Source organism: Onychomys torridus, chromosome 14 (genome assembly GCF_903995425.1).
Source record: "Onychomys torridus chromosome 14, mOncTor1.1, whole genome shotgun sequence".
NCBI lineage: Eukaryota > Metazoa > Chordata > Mammalia > Rodentia > Cricetidae > Onychomys > Onychomys torridus.
The window spans coordinates 51,957,093-51,974,577 of record NC_050456.1 but is presented as its reverse complement, the minus strand read 5'-3'; the positions used below and the strand labels follow the sequence as shown (position 1 = coordinate 51,974,577).

At 42.6% G+C, this 17,485-nt stretch overlaps 1 protein-coding gene across 2 annotated transcripts in view; it reads left to right on the top strand.

The window, feature by feature from the left end:
• Dpf3 (double PHD fingers 3) overlaps window positions 1–17,485 on the top strand; it is a 314,556-nt gene that overhangs the window by 123,573 nt on the left and 173,498 nt on the right. For both annotated transcript variants that reach the window (XM_036205812.1, XM_036205813.1), the window contains exon 2: window positions 5,740–5,900. In XM_036205812.1, coding sequence (XP_036061705.1) covers window positions 5,740–5,900 — 161 coding nt within the window. The remainder of the gene's footprint in view (window positions 1–5,739; window positions 5,901–17,485) is intronic.

Sequence of the window (17,485 nt, the reverse complement as noted above, 5' to 3'; positions counted from 1 at the left end):
GCCGGATGCTAGGAATGACCTGGATGAAAGTCCAGGACTTGGAAGACTACTGGCCTACCTCACGCAGGTCACTTCTTTCACACTGGAGTGGATGTGTTCGGTGCCCAACCTGAGTAGCTGTGTGCTGTGGCACTGTACATGTAGTCTCTGTTCTCCTGGGGTCATGGCCCAGGAGGGAAGACACATGTTAGCATAACCATTGAATTGGGTTTAAATTAATAACAGTTATAGTTTTGTTGTTTTGGTTATAAGGAAATGAAATCGGGGAGGAAGGGTTTTGGAATCTTTCCTATCTCAATAACCTTCTCTGTTTGAAACATCGTTCACTAGTCCGGGCTGTTGAAAGAAATACCTATTTCTTGGTTCTATGAGTTGCAAATTCAAGATTACAGTGCCAGCCAAGTCAAGCTCCCCAGTAAGAGCTCTTTTCCTGGCTTAAGTATGGCTGCCTTCTTGCTGTGTCCTCAAATGTGTGTATATGGGGACCAATGTATTTAATTTTTCATTTTTTGAGGTGGGATCTCATGCATCCCAGGCTAACCTCAGACTTGCCCTGTAGCTGAGGATGACTTTGACTTTCTGGTCCTCTTGCCTCTATTCGGGATTAGGGTGCTGAGATTAGAAGTGTGTACAGCCTCCCCCCACCCCTTGCTGATGTGGTTTCTGGGGACTAAACTCAGGTCCTTGTGCTTGTAAGAAAAGCATTTACTGGGGCTGAACTATCCTCTCAGCCTCTTATGTTTATTCTTCCCTTAATCCTCGTCCCATTGTGTAGATTCCACCCTTGTGATCTAATTACCTCTAAAAGCTCTATCTCCAAATGCCATCAATCTGGGGGGGGCAGGACATTAGCTTTTTGATTTTTTTCTTCATGTGGGGGGACTCAATTCAGTCTATCACTAAGCTAGCTTTTCTTTCGAGGGCCACTCTAAGAACAATAGGACATCAAGGGAAGTAAATGGTTCCTTTACCTTGTCAAAAACTGCCTGTAGCTGGTGAGGGCTCACCCATTACACTTACTAAAATGCAAAGAGTGGGATGTCAATGCCCTGGAGATGAGTTTAATGTGCGTTTGTGGGTGGCTGGGGACTGTGGCAGCTGGGTGAGACTATGGGTGTTAGGATGCCAAGCAGGGTGCCAGGCAGAGGCACTGCAGAGGGTGGCGGTGGGAGGGGAGGAGGGATCAGAAATGTCACTGGCCAGGGCTGCTTATCTCTGTTTACAGGCACAAAGAGTAGGCCAAGGTCCTGTTGTAACAGCAACAGGGGACCTGTGGCCACATAGCGTGAGTGAATAGACAAGAACTCTGGAAAGTGACAGAACTCAGTGCCAGATGGAGTGAGGGCAGGGGAAGGGCCTTGGGCCAGTTGCTGTGTGGGGGGGGAGCAGTGACCCCTCTTTGCTCTCCCCCCCCCCCCCCGAGAAGAATGAAAGCTAGGGAGAGAGGAGGCTCTTGGCAGAAGATGAGGAATTTGCTTTGAACACTCCCTCTGCCCCTACTGGAGGCAGAGACTGGTTACATAGTCCAGGATGGCCTTGAACTTGTAACCCTCTTGCTTCCACTTCAAAGATACTAGGATTGTAGGCATGTTCCGGCATATCTGGATGGGTACGTATGTGAAGTATGGCATGACACATGTCCTTAGTTATGAGCACGGAACCCGTGGGACAGTAAGGACAAGATTGGAAGGCTGGCACTGAGCATCATCTCAAGGTGGTAGACAGGAAGTTGAGGCATTGAGCACATTCTCTAGAATAGGAAGTTGGAAGAGGAGCAGAGGGCCCTTCAGGCCCTGGAATTCATCTCCCCACAGACATGCTCAAGAAAGATCCTTGGAAATCTCTTGAGAGGAACATCCAGTTCTCAGAGCTAGACTGGACCCCTCTGTCAAGTTGGGACCATAAAGGGACCTTCCCCCCCTCCCTTCCTTACAAAGGCCCCTGGAACCAGGTGGCTGGTATTCCTGGAACACTGGAAGGCTTTTCAGAGCCCAGTGACTTCTTTTTGCTTTTCTGTTTCTGATTGCAGCCTTTAGTGGCCTGGGGTCAGTTCTTGATGAGAACATCACTCTAACCTGCCTGGTGCCAGCTCAGGACATCAATCATGCCCTGGTAATCTAGCCCCCATGGTCTGCTACCAGACAGGTAATGGCTGAGGTTGGTCCATGCCTGCTCCAGCCTGGGGCACACTGGTCACCACTCCACAAAATGAGGCATATGCTGCCAGCCTGTCCTTGCTCCTTTTGCCCCCTGTGGCTTTAATGCAAATGTCACCCGTGGGATCCTCTCCTCGTGGGACTTTATTTATTTATTTTTAAATGCCATATTGGAGAGGATGTTTGTCTTCTTTTCTGTTTAAATTGCTTTCCATGGGTTTGGGAGACTTGGTCATCGATTTTCTTTTAGAGTGTGAAGAAAGCTCTGTGAAGATTTTGGCTAATTAACTTTCGGAGAGGTGCCACTTAAATTTATCCAGGAGGTTGAAATCTTTTTCTCCCCCCTTATCTTCAAAAATGGTATTTAACTTTTGTTTTCAAAACCCTGCTGGCACCCTGTCTGTTCAAAAGTGATTTCCCTGGGGATAGATGATGGTCTAGAGGCTCCAATCTTTAGCACAGCAGGTTAGAGGCCTTTGCTAAGCCCAAGGACCCGAGTTCGATTCCTGGAACCCCTCTAAAGGCAGAAGGTGAGAACCCTGGTACCACACAGTATCTGATAGCTATAAGAAGTTTCATCCACACAAAGTTTACACTTTTGAAAATACACATTTCCCCCAGCATGTCTGTTAGTACTGACACAGCGTGTCTGGAGATCAACTCCGTTTTCACTGTGTCACAGCTGTGTTTGGCTCCTCCATTCGGTGTGAGACGCAGACGCTGGACAGCTTCACTGTTCACTCTTAGTAAATTCACTTTCTTGTTCCTCTTATGTGGGCCAAAACTGTCCAAAGTGAGGAACATAGCAGGGAAATTTGCCTTAAAATCTTATTATGGATTTCTTATATACTGGCTTCCAGAAGAAAGAAATTCTGTTTCCTCTAGTAGATGAATCTTACCACATACCCCCATCCCTTCTTCTTCTTTTTTTTTTTAATCTCAATTTTATGTTTATCTCTTAAATTTTTCCCCCTTAAAACCAGAATTTCTAGGTTGAACTAGTTAACATCTTTTTAAAAAGATCATGAAATGAGTCTGGATCGATGGTGGTGCTCACCTCTCATCTTGGCTCTTGGGAGGCTGAGGCAGGACCATGGGCTATATAATAAGATCCTGTCTAAAACAAAGGACAGAGGGTGTTTGCTGCTGGAGACTCTGGGCAGGCAGTGTCATCTTGCATGGGTTCAACTGCCCGTAAATGGTTCCACTCCTCTGAGACACATGGCCTTAGCAGGGGGAACCGTTCAGGCTGGTGTGACACAGGCAGATACTTGGTTGAAAATGTTCTTCATTTTTGATCAATCTCATAGCCCTTGTTAGTATCTTTGATTACCTCAGATTGCGTGCCGTTCCATTTCATAGCATTTTAATGGGCTTTCAGCTTTCCCTCCCCAGTTCTTTTCCAGCTGTGTGGTTATTAGGCTTTGATGGTAGTTTGGTTTTGTTACTGCTGGGATGGATAGCTTCTGTGTGTGCTAGCCCTTCTGTGTGAATATGAGCATCTTCAGAGGTGAAGAGAGGGGGTGGGTGGAAGAGCAGGGTGGGGCATTGTTTGTTTCTCAGAGGCTTGACAACAATTAAATTACAGTTGAATCTTCCATGACTGTATTCTCCAACTGTAAGATGTTTGCTTTCCATCCTTTGGTAGGAGGCCGGTGAGATGACCCAGTGGCCAAAGGTGCTTGGTGAGCAAGCCTTAGGACCTCAGTTCCGTCCTCGATGGAAGGAGAGAACTGTTTCTGCAGCGTTGTCTTCTGATCTTCACACAGTGCCCTGCCCCCATATTCACGTAATAATAATAATAATAATAAATAAACAGAATAAAGTTAAAAATCTTTAGTAGACTCTGACCCATTGATTTAAAGAGAAAGAACAGAAAAGTCTGCTTAAAACCTTGCTGTCTAGCAAGCAGTGGTGCAATATGCTGTGATTAGAACCCTGTGCATTGCTGGTGGGATTGTTAAATGGCTGAGCCACTGTGAAAATCAGTATGGTAGTTCTTAAAAAAAGGAAGAAAGAAAGAAAGAAGAAAGAGAAGAAAGGTAGAATTTCCATATGCTCCATCAAATCCGCTCTTGGGCCTGAACTCAAAAGGATTGAAAGTAGAACTTGATGTTTATACTCCTATGTCCACAGAGTATTGTGACATGTTTTCTGTAGAGAGTATAGTTATTTTATATTCATAGTGACTAGGGCATGAAGGCAATCCAGGTATCCATTGACTGATGAACTGAGAAACAAAGTATGGAATATAATACAATCCGACACAGAAGGACACTCTGACATATATGATAGCATGAATGAATCTAGACTGCTGTATGCTAAGTGCAATATGCTGGCCTCAAAAGATCCAAATTATATGAAATACTTGATTCAGGGACATAAAATTGACTCTGTTTAAATTGGGTCACCACTCAGTAAACCAGGATGGTCTTCTATTTGTATCTTCAACTCTGGGCATTGAATTGCTTTGAGCTCAAGTATTATTATTATTATTAATCTTGTCTTAATTAAAAAAATATTTGTCTCTGTGTGTGTGTCTGTGTGTATAAATGCTACACACATGTGTCTATATGTGGAGGTCAGAAAAGGACATTAAATCCCCTTAATGTTATAGGTGGTTGTGAGCTGCCTGACTTGGATGCTAGGGACCAAACTCAGGTCCCCTGGAAGAACAGTGAGTGCTCTTAACAGCTGAGCCTGCTCTCCAGCCTCACCATTTTCATTTTTATTAATTAAATTTATTCTTTGGAAATTTTATACACATAATGCATTCTGATGACTACCCCTACCTCTCTTAGAGCTCACCCACCTGCATCAACCTCCCCTCTTCCATACAAGTGCCCATGTCTTTTTGTTTTGTTTTTGTATTCTACTATGTTTAGGCAGGGCTGTGTGACCAGGGGTGTGGGACTGTGCACTGGAGTCCAGTGGGCTCCCTTTGGTGATTACACAACTCCCCCTCTGTAGCATCCCTCAGCACTTCCCAAGGTGGGGGAGTGTCAGACATTATTTTAAATACTTCTCTTGTTTTGATCAGAGAAAGTTCTTTTTTTTTTAACTGTGGGTTTAGAAGACCCACGTGTCCTTCCTTACATGCTTCTTACAACGAATGGCCGAACCTCGGCAGGATGTCTGATCTGGCCTTGTAGTCTTAGTTTATTCTAAATGCTTCTCTGTTGTTACAGGAATCTGGGTGTGTTTTGGCAACTTTTGAGAGCAAAATTGCAGGGCTGCTCAAAGAGGGGGCTCTGGCAGCTGGATGCTGTCTAAGTCCTATGCAGAACATTGCTACAGACCACCTCCTGGGGCTGGCCGCATCTCAGCTCCCCAGGACAGGGCTGGTCACCTTTACTGATGGTTTGTTCTTTGGGGCCTATTTTAAAGGAGCTTCTAAGTGACTTGGTAGATTGGGATAGGAAGTGGGATCTGGTAGAGATTTGAGGACAAATGGGGCTCTTGGTGCTCCTTGGCTTGGTTACCATAAATGCAGCTGCTTCCTGGAGAGAGGCTGGGGGACTTCTTCCCTCTGATTGTGTCTACTTTCCCTGGGCTCACTCCTTGGCTCTTTTGCCTCCTGTAGGCTTGGGGACCAGTTCTACAAGGAAGCCATTGAGCACTGCCGGAGCTACAACTCACGGCTGTGTGCAGAGCGGAGCGTGCGTCTGCCCTTCCTGGACTCGCAGACTGGGGTAGCCCAGAACAACTGCTACATCTGGATGGAGAAGAGGCACCGTGGCCCAGGTGAGCCATGCCACTGCTGGGACCAGCAAGCACAGAGGCTCCAGTCTGGAGGAAAAAGTACTACTGTGTCTGGGAGTCCACACAGCTGGGTAGGGTGGGGGTCAGATAGTACAGATTCCCCAAGGGACCAGACAAGGATGATGGGAGGTATTTATCGCAAAGAAGTCCAGTGAAAGCAGTCTTCAGTTTTCACCCTTGGGTGTTGGCTAAAATCTGCAAATGTACTTAGTTGTGGGAATAAGGCTTAGTTTTGTCATCTGAACTCTGTCCCTGAGGCTTGTCGTCTGTGAAGTGTGGAGAATCTCAGTATTTACTCCACAGACTTTATCGGGATTGAATGACAATATCTACAAATAACTCAATATGTATATACTCTAAAATACTGGATATTAGTGCTGTCATGGCTAAGATTTTAATCTAGGCTTCTCAGGATAGAATAAAAACCCTGGTATAGATTAGGAAGATAGCTAGCTCTAGAAATGCAGTTTTCTGTGGTCATATTTTTTTTATTTTAAAATTTAATTGTATATGTATGTATATATGTGTATATACCTGTTTCCATGTGTGTGTGCATGGTGTGTGTGTGTGTACATGTGTGCATGCAAGTATCTTTCTTAATTAGCTGCTCTTCACCTTGCTTTTTGAGCCAGGATCTCTCTCTTTTACCAGGAGCTTGCTGATTCAGCTCGGCTGGCCAGCCAGCGAGCCCCAGGGATCTGCCTATCTTTTCCTCCCCAGCACTGGGATTAAGAATGTGGGCATTTACATGGGTTCTGAGGATTGAACTCAGATTCTATGCTTTCGTGGTAAGCACATTACCGACAGAGTCATCTCCGTAGCCTCTGTGTTGATTTCTTCTTTTCCCTACATTTGGTAGGGTCTCACATAGCCTAGACTGATCTCAAACTTGCTATGGAGCCAAGCTAAACATGCTATGATCCTGACCTCCTCATGGTCCTCCTGCCTCTCCCTCTCAGGTGCTGGGATTAAAGGCATATGCTACCACACCTGGCTCTGTATGAGTATATTAAACAAACTTTTGTTTTGAAAAAGTTTCGTATTCATGTAAAATTTGGATAATGGCAGAGAAAATGGAAATCCTTATGGCCCAGCTCTACAACAGTCACTTACGGCCAATCATTTCATTCATTCTTAGCTGTCATCTTTCTCCCCAACTCTGGATGACTTTGAAGTAGATCTGGGACAACACAGCATTTCATGCATAAGTACTGTGGACTTAAAATGTCAAGCCAGTTGGTTACAGTGGGATACAACTGTAATCACAATATTTAGGAAGCTGAGACAAGAGGATTGTGAGTTTGAGGCCAGCCTGGGCTACATGACAAGATTCTGCCTGAAAAGCTAAAGGAAAAGACCAACTCATTCCACAATCACGATCAAATCAAACAGTCGGCGTTCACCTCTCCGGCATTTATCTTGCCTGCTACATCTAGTGTAAACCAGGCTCCAAATAGGATTCCTCTTAGAAATCTGCAGGCTTTTCTTGGATACACACACTCTCTCTCTTGTATGTTATTTGTTGAAGAAACTGGGTTGTTTGCACTGTAGGGTTTCCAGAGCTGGATTTGCTGATTGCATCCCCATGGTGTTATTCCTGTGAATTGATAATTAGGTCTAGAGACTTATTCAGGCTCTCTTCTCTCTCTCTCCTCTCTCTCTTTGGCAAGAGCAATTCCTAAGTGGTAGTTTGTGCTTTCGTCAGGAGGCACATACAATCTGGTTATCTTCCCTTTATTCATGTTAGCAGCTCTTGATGATAATCATCTAGATTCTTATTCCATTAAGAGTTGCAAAAAAGAAAAATGTGGCATTTGATTGGAGGCCATCTTTGTTTTTCATCTGTTAGCTCTACAGCTTCTGTACAGGAAAACATCTCCTCATTAAAACTTGGGTTATTATGAGGTGCAGCTGACAGGAGATAGATGGTATTTCCCCTGTATTTACCAGTTTTCAGAATAATGAGTTGGTTCCTTGGTATTGTCCAAAGCTGATCAATAAAGTTACTTTAAGTGCGATCATGAACTTGGACTTAAACACATCGGATGCACTTTAATCCATGGCAGCTGTCATTCTGATGGATGGTAATGTGGTCCTCCCTTCAGCCAGTCGGGCTTTGGAAACAGCCCCAGTTCTGTCTGGTGGCTTCCTTGCCATTCCAGTATCAGGACACATCGGTGTGGGCTCACCTGGCACACTTCTTGCCTTAGACCTAGACGTGCTGCTTCTCCTAGGAGTCCTGGCTTCTTGTTTTTGTAGATGTTTAGAAGCAACCATCTATGTTGTTCACAGCTCCCAGGTTTATCATTGTTCCTCGGAGTTTTCAGTCAGCATAGCTACGAAACATGTTTTTAAGTGAGATATGCTGTGGAATTATACAATTTCCTAGCTAATTCAGTTTTAAATAGTTTGTACTTAACTAACTTTATTCTATTTCTCTCTTTTCAGACATTCAACACACACACACACATACACACACACACACACACACTCCCTGTGAGTGCATGCATGTACACGTATATCACATACATGCACACACACGTGTTCACAAATGCATGCATGCATACAACATATATGCACATATACCCCCAAACCAGGATTTAATGATACTGACACACTTGCTTTATCCTGTACAGTGCTCACAATAGACACATCAGTATCACAGTAACAGCAAGACTATTCATAGGAAGATTACTGGACAGGGTTTAAGATTTTTTTCCTTTTGTAGGGCTGGTCTTCCTGAGGCTGTAGTGTCCAACCACCCTGCCTTGAAGTCATTTCAAACAGGCTTCTGTTTGGTTGTGACTCTAAGTCTTCTCCATGGTTGGATTTATAGGTTTCATTTCGCTTTTACTTACTAGGGATTGCTCTGTGCAGAGGTTCCCTAGAATCTCCTTTCTTACAATTAGCTTCTTGTTTTGAGTCAGCGTCTACCTCCTGGGAGCTGCAGACACAGCACAGAGAATGCCTTTCTGATTTTCACTCACTTTCCCCTAAGATCATGCCAGAACATCACACCAGAAGTTGATGTTGGTGAAGTGCATGTGCAGAGCTCTTGCCATTATTTTTTTTATATTTAAAACAATTTTAAAATTCAAATCTGTTCCCTTCCTCCAAGTCCTTCCAGATCATTTCCTGTTCCCTACACACCCAACTTCAAGTTCTTTCTCAGAAAACAGGTAAAACCCAACACACCAACAAATTCCCAAAAGAAAGAAAACAAAATAAAACACTATCCAATAGGAAATTAAAAACAAAACAAAACAAAAAAACCCACCAAATTATAGCCAAATAAAAGCACACACACACAAAAACTGTGGAGTCCATTACATGTTGGTCAACTGGAGAAAACTGATTTTCCTTCTCCCGGCAGGTATAAATGACAATTTAGTTGTTAACTTTTACCAGTGTCTAGGTTTTCATTCATTCATTCATTCGTTCATTCATTCATTCATTAAAAAATGTAACAAAATACTATATTCTATAAAACAAAAGCTGTCACATTGACACTCGGGAATCCCATACAAACACTACACTGGAAGTCAGTCTAAGCGCAGAGGACCTGGTGCAGACCTATGCGGACCTGTGCGGCTTCAGTCTCGGACGGTTCATGTGGGCTTTGCTCATGTTCGTTTAGAGGGTCTTATTTTCTTCTTGTCCTCCATCCCCTCTGGCTCCTACCCTCTGCCTCCTCTTCCACAAGGTTCCCTGAAGATCTTGCCATTTTACCACATGTAACCAACACCACAATCAAGACAGAACCCCTTTATAACCACACCTAACCTTTCCTCTCATCAAAGCCTCTCACGTCTCCGTTGATAAAACAGCTGTCCTTGTAACACGAATTGCTAAACGGTCTTACTAATAAAAAATCTGGAGCCAGACATTGGAGTGAAAACCTGAGAGATCAGAGGAATCGGAAAAGCCACAGCCGACCTCACCTTACAGATGCCTCAGTCTCTGAAGAGAACCACTTCCTGTAGACCCACGTCTGTGTAACTTTCTGTTCGGCCAACTCATTTCCTCTCTTCACCCAGCTACATCACTTCCTCTTCCTGCCCAGCTCTGTGACTTCTTGCCTGTCTGTACAGACCTCCAGACTTTTATGGCTAACTTGTGTTGGAATTAAAGGCATGTGCCACCATGCCTGGCTCTGTTCCCAGTGTGGCCTTGAACTCATAGAGATCCAGACAGATCTCTGCCTCCCAAATGCTAGGATTAAAGGTGTGTGCTCCCATTGCCTGACTTCTATGTTTAATACAGCGGCTGGCTTTTTTCCTCTGATCTTCAGATAAACTTATTGAGGTACACAGATAAAATATCACCACATGTCCTACTGACTGGTTAGCTCAGTTGGTTAGATGGTGGTACTAATAAAACAGTTCTCTTAAACATTTCCTGTCTATTGAGGAGCACATCAGATCATTACACACAATTTAGAGCACTCAGAGAATGCTTATTACATTTACTTACAGGTTTCCTTCCTCAGAGAACATGTTGATTTTTCCTTCGTTCCCAAAGAATACTTTTTTAAGGCTATAAAATTACAAATAGATAGTCCTTTAGGAATAGCATTTGAAAAATTTGCAACTTCTTCAGAAGGCTTGTGATGAGAAATATGCCGTCAGCCACATGGGTTTTCCCTTATATGAGAGGTATCATTTTTTTCCCACTGCTGTTAAATTTTTTTCTTTGCTTTTAGTTTTCAAAAGTTTAATTTTGACATCTTGTAATAGATTTGTTCAGCCTTATTCTATTTGAAGCTTACTTGGCTTCCTGGACTTGTAGATTTTTTGTTTTTGTTTTCTCTCCAAATTTGAGAAATGGTTGGCTATTATTTCAGCTCCATTCACTTTCCCTTTGAGATTCTAACAACACACATGTTGCATATCTGCTTCCTGGGCTCTGTTTTTTGGTTTAAAATTTTATTCCTTTATTATGTACGAGTGTTCTGCCTGTACAAATGTAAGCATCACATGTGTGCCGTGCCTGCAGATGCCAGGAGAGGGCATTGGGTCCCCTAGGACAGTGGTGAGCTGCCATGTGGGTACTGGGCATCAAATCCAGGTCCTCTAGAAGAACAGTCAGTGCTCTTAACCGCTGAGCCACCTCTCCAGCCCCCCCTAGACTATTTATTTTTGTTTTTCGGTTCCTTAGTTGGGCAATTTCTACAATTTTATCTTTTACTGCTTTTTGTTTGTTTGTTTGTTTGTTTATTTTCTCCTTTGCCTTCTGCTGATGAGCTTCCTCTATGGAGAATTTTTTTGGTTCTTTGATTACTATTTTTCATCTCAGTTTTCTACTTGGTTCCTTGGATTTTCTGTGTAATTTTTTCTTTTTCTATTTTTCTTTATTGAAAATAGTTTTTTTTATAGGATACATTTTCATTTTAGTTTCCCCTCCCTCTGAGATCCTTTCCTACATCTTCTGTCTGAATCCACACCCTTGTCTGTCTCTAGTTAGAAAAATAAGGTAAGATAAAACAAAAACAAACAATCTGGAATAGGAAAATCACAAGAAACACATAAACATGAAGAGACAGATTTGCACACACGCCATGGGAATCCCATTAAAAACACAAAAAATTGGAAGTTATAATATATACTTAAAGGAAGTATAAGGTTAAAAATCTAAGGCTTGAAAAAACATTACAGACAAGGAACCTGCAAAGGTATCACTGAGTTCACCTTGTGGTGCCATCTACCTTTTCTGAGACTTTTTTTTTTTTTTTCATCTGTTGTGCATGTTCATAATTGATAAAACATTTTTATGATGGCTGCTTTAAAATTCTTGTCAGGTAATTCTAACATTAACATCATTTAGCCTTTTTCTTATGAAGTTGATTGGATCTTGGACATTTTGGCTGTTTTATTATGAGACTCCAGATGTTATTGATATTTTGTAGGTTCCTCTGATACTGTGTGTGTGTGTGTGTGTGTGTGTGTGTGTGTGTGTGTGTACATACATGTGAGATGCTGGGGATCAAACCCAGGTCCACCTGTAGGAAGGACTAGTGTTCTACAGCCCTGAAAATTCAAGATTTTGAGTTTCAGTTTTTGGAGCACTTTTGGATTGTAAATTTTGTGATTAAGGATGCTTGCTTGATATAGGTAAAGTTGATATAAATACTTCAAGATGTAAAAAAAAACAACAACTCTGGGTTCTGAAATACTTCTACTTCCAAGCATTTGGGGTAAATGACACTCAACCCATACAGTTACACATGATAGTCTATGCATGCATTTTTGTGTGTAATTAGTTGCGATTTGATGTGTGTGTGTGTAAAACCATTTGCACAATCCAGATAATGAACATATCCTTGACCCAACAAAGTTTCTAAACTCTTTGACCCATTTCTTCTTTTGACCTTTCCTCTCTTTTTCTTGGGGGCAGACCACTGATTTCTTTATATACTGGAATCAACTGCTATGCACTCCTTTTTAGAGGTGGTTATGTCTACCTTCTTTCCCTTAGTATGGTTATTTTAGATTCAGGCACATGCTAGCATGCATCAATAGCCTCGTTCTATGCCAGGTAGTGTTCTGACGTATGGCTGTCACACTGTTTACCCATTCACCTGTGGATAAAGTCTTGAACAACTTTCTAGTTTCTGGCTGTTATTAAGGAGGGCCTTTATGAACATCTGTGTTTGAGTCTTTGCATGGACACATGTTGTAATTCTCCTGGGACAGACAGTTCAGTCACAGAACATCTAGCTCACAAAGAAGGTGAGTGCTTAACTTTTTAAAGAAATTGTCAGGCAGTCTTCCAAAGTGAAGTAGAGATCATTGCTCCCTGCCGTGAGTGAGGGCTCTGAGGCTTAGTGTCTCTGCTAATACTATACATTGTCAGTCAAGAAGAAATTTGGCCATTCTAGTGGATGTATAGTAAAATTTATTATAGTTTTAATTTGTGTTCCCCTAATGAATAGTATTACTGATCATCCTTATATGCACTTACTTGCCACTGAAAACTAACTGTTCTTTTTGTATGGACATTCACCCCTCTGTGAACAGATGTGTTGTTCTCATCCTAGCCATTGTTTCATTCTCCACAAATGGCCCCGGTATCCACAGTTTAATTAGCCTCTGACATCCTCTATCTAGAGAATCATCAGATTCTTCAGGTTAGCGGTCCAGTCTTCCAAGACTGCCCCTTTCATGTGCCAATTGCAAGTCCAGCTGCCAGCTGTGTTTCTGACCTCTGGATACACATTAGGAGCCCCGTGGTGCCGTTCAGATTTGGGCATTTGCTTGAGTGGTTCACAGAGCTCAGAGAAACAGTTTACCTATCGGGACCAGCAGCTCATTTCAAAGGATCCACCTCAGCCATCTCCATTCCCTCGGGACTCATCACCACACAGGTCCTCCTCAGCCCTTCTTCTCTGTTCATCTCTATCCATTTGTAATTCTCTAATGCCAAGGATCTCACAGCTGCAGAACTTGGTGGGGCCCAGATCAGTGCATTGCTCAACCCTCATCGGAAGAAGCTGCTTCTTGCAAGTAGGTGATAATTAACATAGACCCACAACTAGACAATGTTCCGAGAGTGAGAGAGACCTTGGAGCACTCAGTCCTGAATGGGGTGTGTTTAATACAGCCCTCCTCTCAAGGCTAGGGGGTCTATATGGAAGAGATGGGAGAGAGGCTGTAAGAACCAAGGGTGGTAGATAATTGTAAAGAAACAGCATTTTCTAGCCATAACAGGGAGGACGCACATACGATGCACAGAGACTGTGATAGCATGCACAAAACCCGCACATTTTAAGTCAGACAAAAAACCCAAAGTGAAGGAGGGGAGGTGGGCACAAAGTCCCACCCACAGCCAAGAAGTTATTTGAAGGTGATAGCTGCTGGGAGAAAGAAAAGCTGTTGTCTTTAATGGAGTGACACTGGGTATATAAGCCACACTCCAGGGCAGGTCCTGTACTCAGAAGATGGCCAACACAAATCAGACTCCATGTTTTTTAGTGGTTTATTTCTTTTTCCTTTTTTTTTTTTTTTTTTTTAGAGAGAGAGAGAGAAAGAGAGAGAGAGAGAGAGAGAAAGAAATGAAGTTCAGTGGGTAGAGAAGCTGAGGGAAGATCTGGGAAGAGTTGCGGCGGGGGGGAGGAAAGAATATCATAAAAACATTCTCAAGAAATAAGTAAAAAATAAAAAGGAAAACAGTTGTTAAAAAATGAGCTATGTGAAAGAGGTACCAGGACAAGGGGTGAGGAGGGACTTGGTCAACTCCCAGTTGTGACACTGTGTGCTCAACCAGCCAGAGTGCTCAGAACTTCCTCCCTGTGGGTGTCTGTGGCCCTTCATTAGTGGGCATGGCTGACTGTGACGTCGATTGTTAGTGATCAGCTCAACTCCCAGTGCCTTAGGAGATCAGAGGTTGAATGGCAGAAGCCAGAGGCTGAAGGTCTGGAGGAGACGGGAAGCTCCAGCCTGATAATTGTATGTTTGGTATCCCTGGCAACATTCCCAATCTGAGGCTGGATAGAAACCTCCAATCAGTGGTGATCTTATTAGTGTACAAAAAGATACTTAGGGAATCCAGAAAAGGAGGACTAAAGATAGTGTATGTCTTATTATATATATCCCAGTATCACACGGTCAGTCTACCCACCTGCTCACTGTAAAGGCATTCAACATTTTTGCCCATTTGAAGATGGTTGGATTTGGGTACTTACATAGTCTAGGCACCTTTCTCTCTCTCTCTCTCTCTCTCTCTCTCTCTCTCTCTCTCTCTCTCTCTCTCTCTCTCTCTTTCACACACACACACTGCAAATATTTTCTCTCAATCTCTGATTTATATTTTTGCTGCTTTAACAGTCTCTTTTAACAAGCAGGAGGGTTGAATCTTTGTGAAATCCAATTTATCAGTTTGTTCTTTTATGAATTTTGCTTTTGGCAATAGATCTACTGCCTAATAGAAGGCACAGGCTTTTCCTAGGATTTATAATTTTAGATTTTATTTTGGTTCTATAAGTTGTATGGAGTGCAAAGTATGAACTAGTTTATTTCTGCAGATGTTTTCTTCAGTATAATTTGTTGAAAAGATTAGCCTTTCTTGAGTTTTCTTTGTGTTTTTATTAAAGATTAGATGGTCACACATCTGTGGGTCTCCCTCTGGACTCTCGTTCTGCTCCATTGCTCTGTGTCTGTTTTGACTTTTATCACAAGGTCTGGATTATTGTAATTTCATAATATACCTTGAAATCAGGTGATGTTAAGCCGGCTGTGGTGGTGCACACTTTATAATCCCAGTACTTAGAGGTGGAGGCAGGTGAATCACTATGAGTTTGATATCCAAGTCTGAATATCAAGGTCCAGGCCAGCCTGGGCTACATAGTAAGATTTTTGTCTTAAAAAAGTCAGAGCCGGGCGGTGGTGGTGCACGCCTTTAAATTCATCACTCCAGAGGCAGGTGGATCTCTGTGAGTTCGAGGCCAGCCTGGTCTACAGAGTGAGTTCCAGGATAGGCTCCAAAACCTACACAGAGAAACCCTGTCCCGAACCCCCCTCCCCCCACCACCAAAAAAAAGTCAGGTGATATATTTTTTCAAAGTTATTCTTACTATCCTAGGTTTTTTGTATCCCTGTATGGATTTTACTGTCTTTAATTTCTATAAATCTGCAGCTACATCTGGGGAAGTGCCCTGCAGTTTTCCAAGCATATCTTCCCACTTATTACTGTTTAAATGTAAAAATTTAAATCTCTATCAGAGATTGTAGACATTTTCACAAAAACTTTTTGTCAGATTGAGGAGCAGCCCCTGAGAGGTTTTTTGTTTTTTTTTTTTTTTTTTTTGTGGCTTGTTAATATGGTGAGTTATGTTGAGAGGTTTTGAACATTTCACTAATACTGTACTCTCCTGGGATAAGCATTACTTTGTCATGATGTATTTCCTGTTCTATATTACTAGCTCCAAGTCATCAAGGTTTTATTTACATGTTCTGTTTATATTTGATGAGATATTGGTTGATAGCTATTTTGTAATGCTGTATTTGGTTTGAGTATCGAAGGATGTTTCATGTAGTGAGCTGGGAAGGGTGCTTTTCCTTTTCAAATTTTGGAGGACTTTATCTATAGAATTGGTATTGTTTTCCTTTAATGTTTTGTAGCATTCACCAGTGAACCCATTTGGACCTGGTGATTTCTTAGAAATGTTTAACTATAAACTTAATCTCATAAGCAGACATAGGGCTATTCAGGTTGTCAGTTTCATCTTGGGTAAGCTTTGGTAGTTTGTCTATTTGTATAAGCTGTTTAAATTAGTTGTGCATCATTGCTCATAGGACCCTGTAAGATGACTCAGCAAATTATGGCGCGCTTTGTGTGTGTGTGTGTGTGTGTGTGTGTGTGTGTGTGTGTGTGTGTGTGTTGCTGAGCCAAACAACCCAAGTTTTCCTGAAATCCACATGGTGAAAGGAGAGAACTAACTCCTGCAAGTTGTTCTCTGACCTCCACACATGCTCCATGGCACACATGTGCACACGCACTCTTGCATGCACATGCACAATGTCTGGAAACAAATGAATAGAAAAAGTTGCTCAGAATATTGCTTTATTAGTTTTTAGTATATGTAGAATTTATAGTAGTGCAGCCTTTCATACTTATACTGGTAATTTTATTTTCCTTTTTAACTTCTGACTAGAGGCTTTTCATTCAAATTTTCTCCAAAAATAGCTTTTGGTAGCATTAACTCTCTCTTTCTTCCTTTCTCTCTCTTTTCTTCCCTTCTACCCTTCTCCCCCCAACCCCCCAACCCCCAGAGACAGGGTTTCTCTGTGTAGCCCTGGCTGTCCTGGAACTCACTCTGTAGACCAGGCTGGCCTTATACTCAGAGATCCGCCTGCCTCTGCCTCCCAGTGCTGGGATTAAAGGCGTGTGCCACCACCGCTGTCCTCCCCCTCCCTTCCTCATTTCATGACAGACTCATGTAACACAGGCTGGCCTTGAACTCATTATGTGGCCAAGGATAATCTTACATTCGGATCCTCTTGCCTCTATTTCCCAAAGACTAGTATTATAGGCATACTCTACCATGCCTGGTTTTATACAGAACTGAATCCAGGGTTTCAGGTATACCAGGCAAGCACTCCACTAACTGAACCATATCCCTAGTGCCCCCTACTCTCTGCTTTCAAGATAGGGGTTTCATTTATTCTGTAGTTGAGGCTGGTCTTGAACTCATCATCATCATCCAGTCTCTCCCTCCCTGAGCTAGAATTAGTGCATTTGTTGTTTATTTAAGCAGGGGTCCCTGTAGGAGGACATTTGCTGTGCTAGAGTGAATATACATTTTTACATTTAGGGATTCCTGGGAATGGGATTGATAGGTCAAAGGGGGGATACTTGCAGAGTTTCGCTAGTGATAGTAACTTCTTTATGATGTCATACACCCTGTGTCCTTTGCAGTGGAGCAGAGTGGTAGATACACTTCTAAGAACAGAATATTTCAACAGTGTAGCAGACAGATTCATGTCAGAATGAGAACTAGAGGTATTGGTACAAAGGCTGGGGTTGGGGTACCCTTGTCAGGGACATGGTTGAGGTGATTCTTATACCAGATA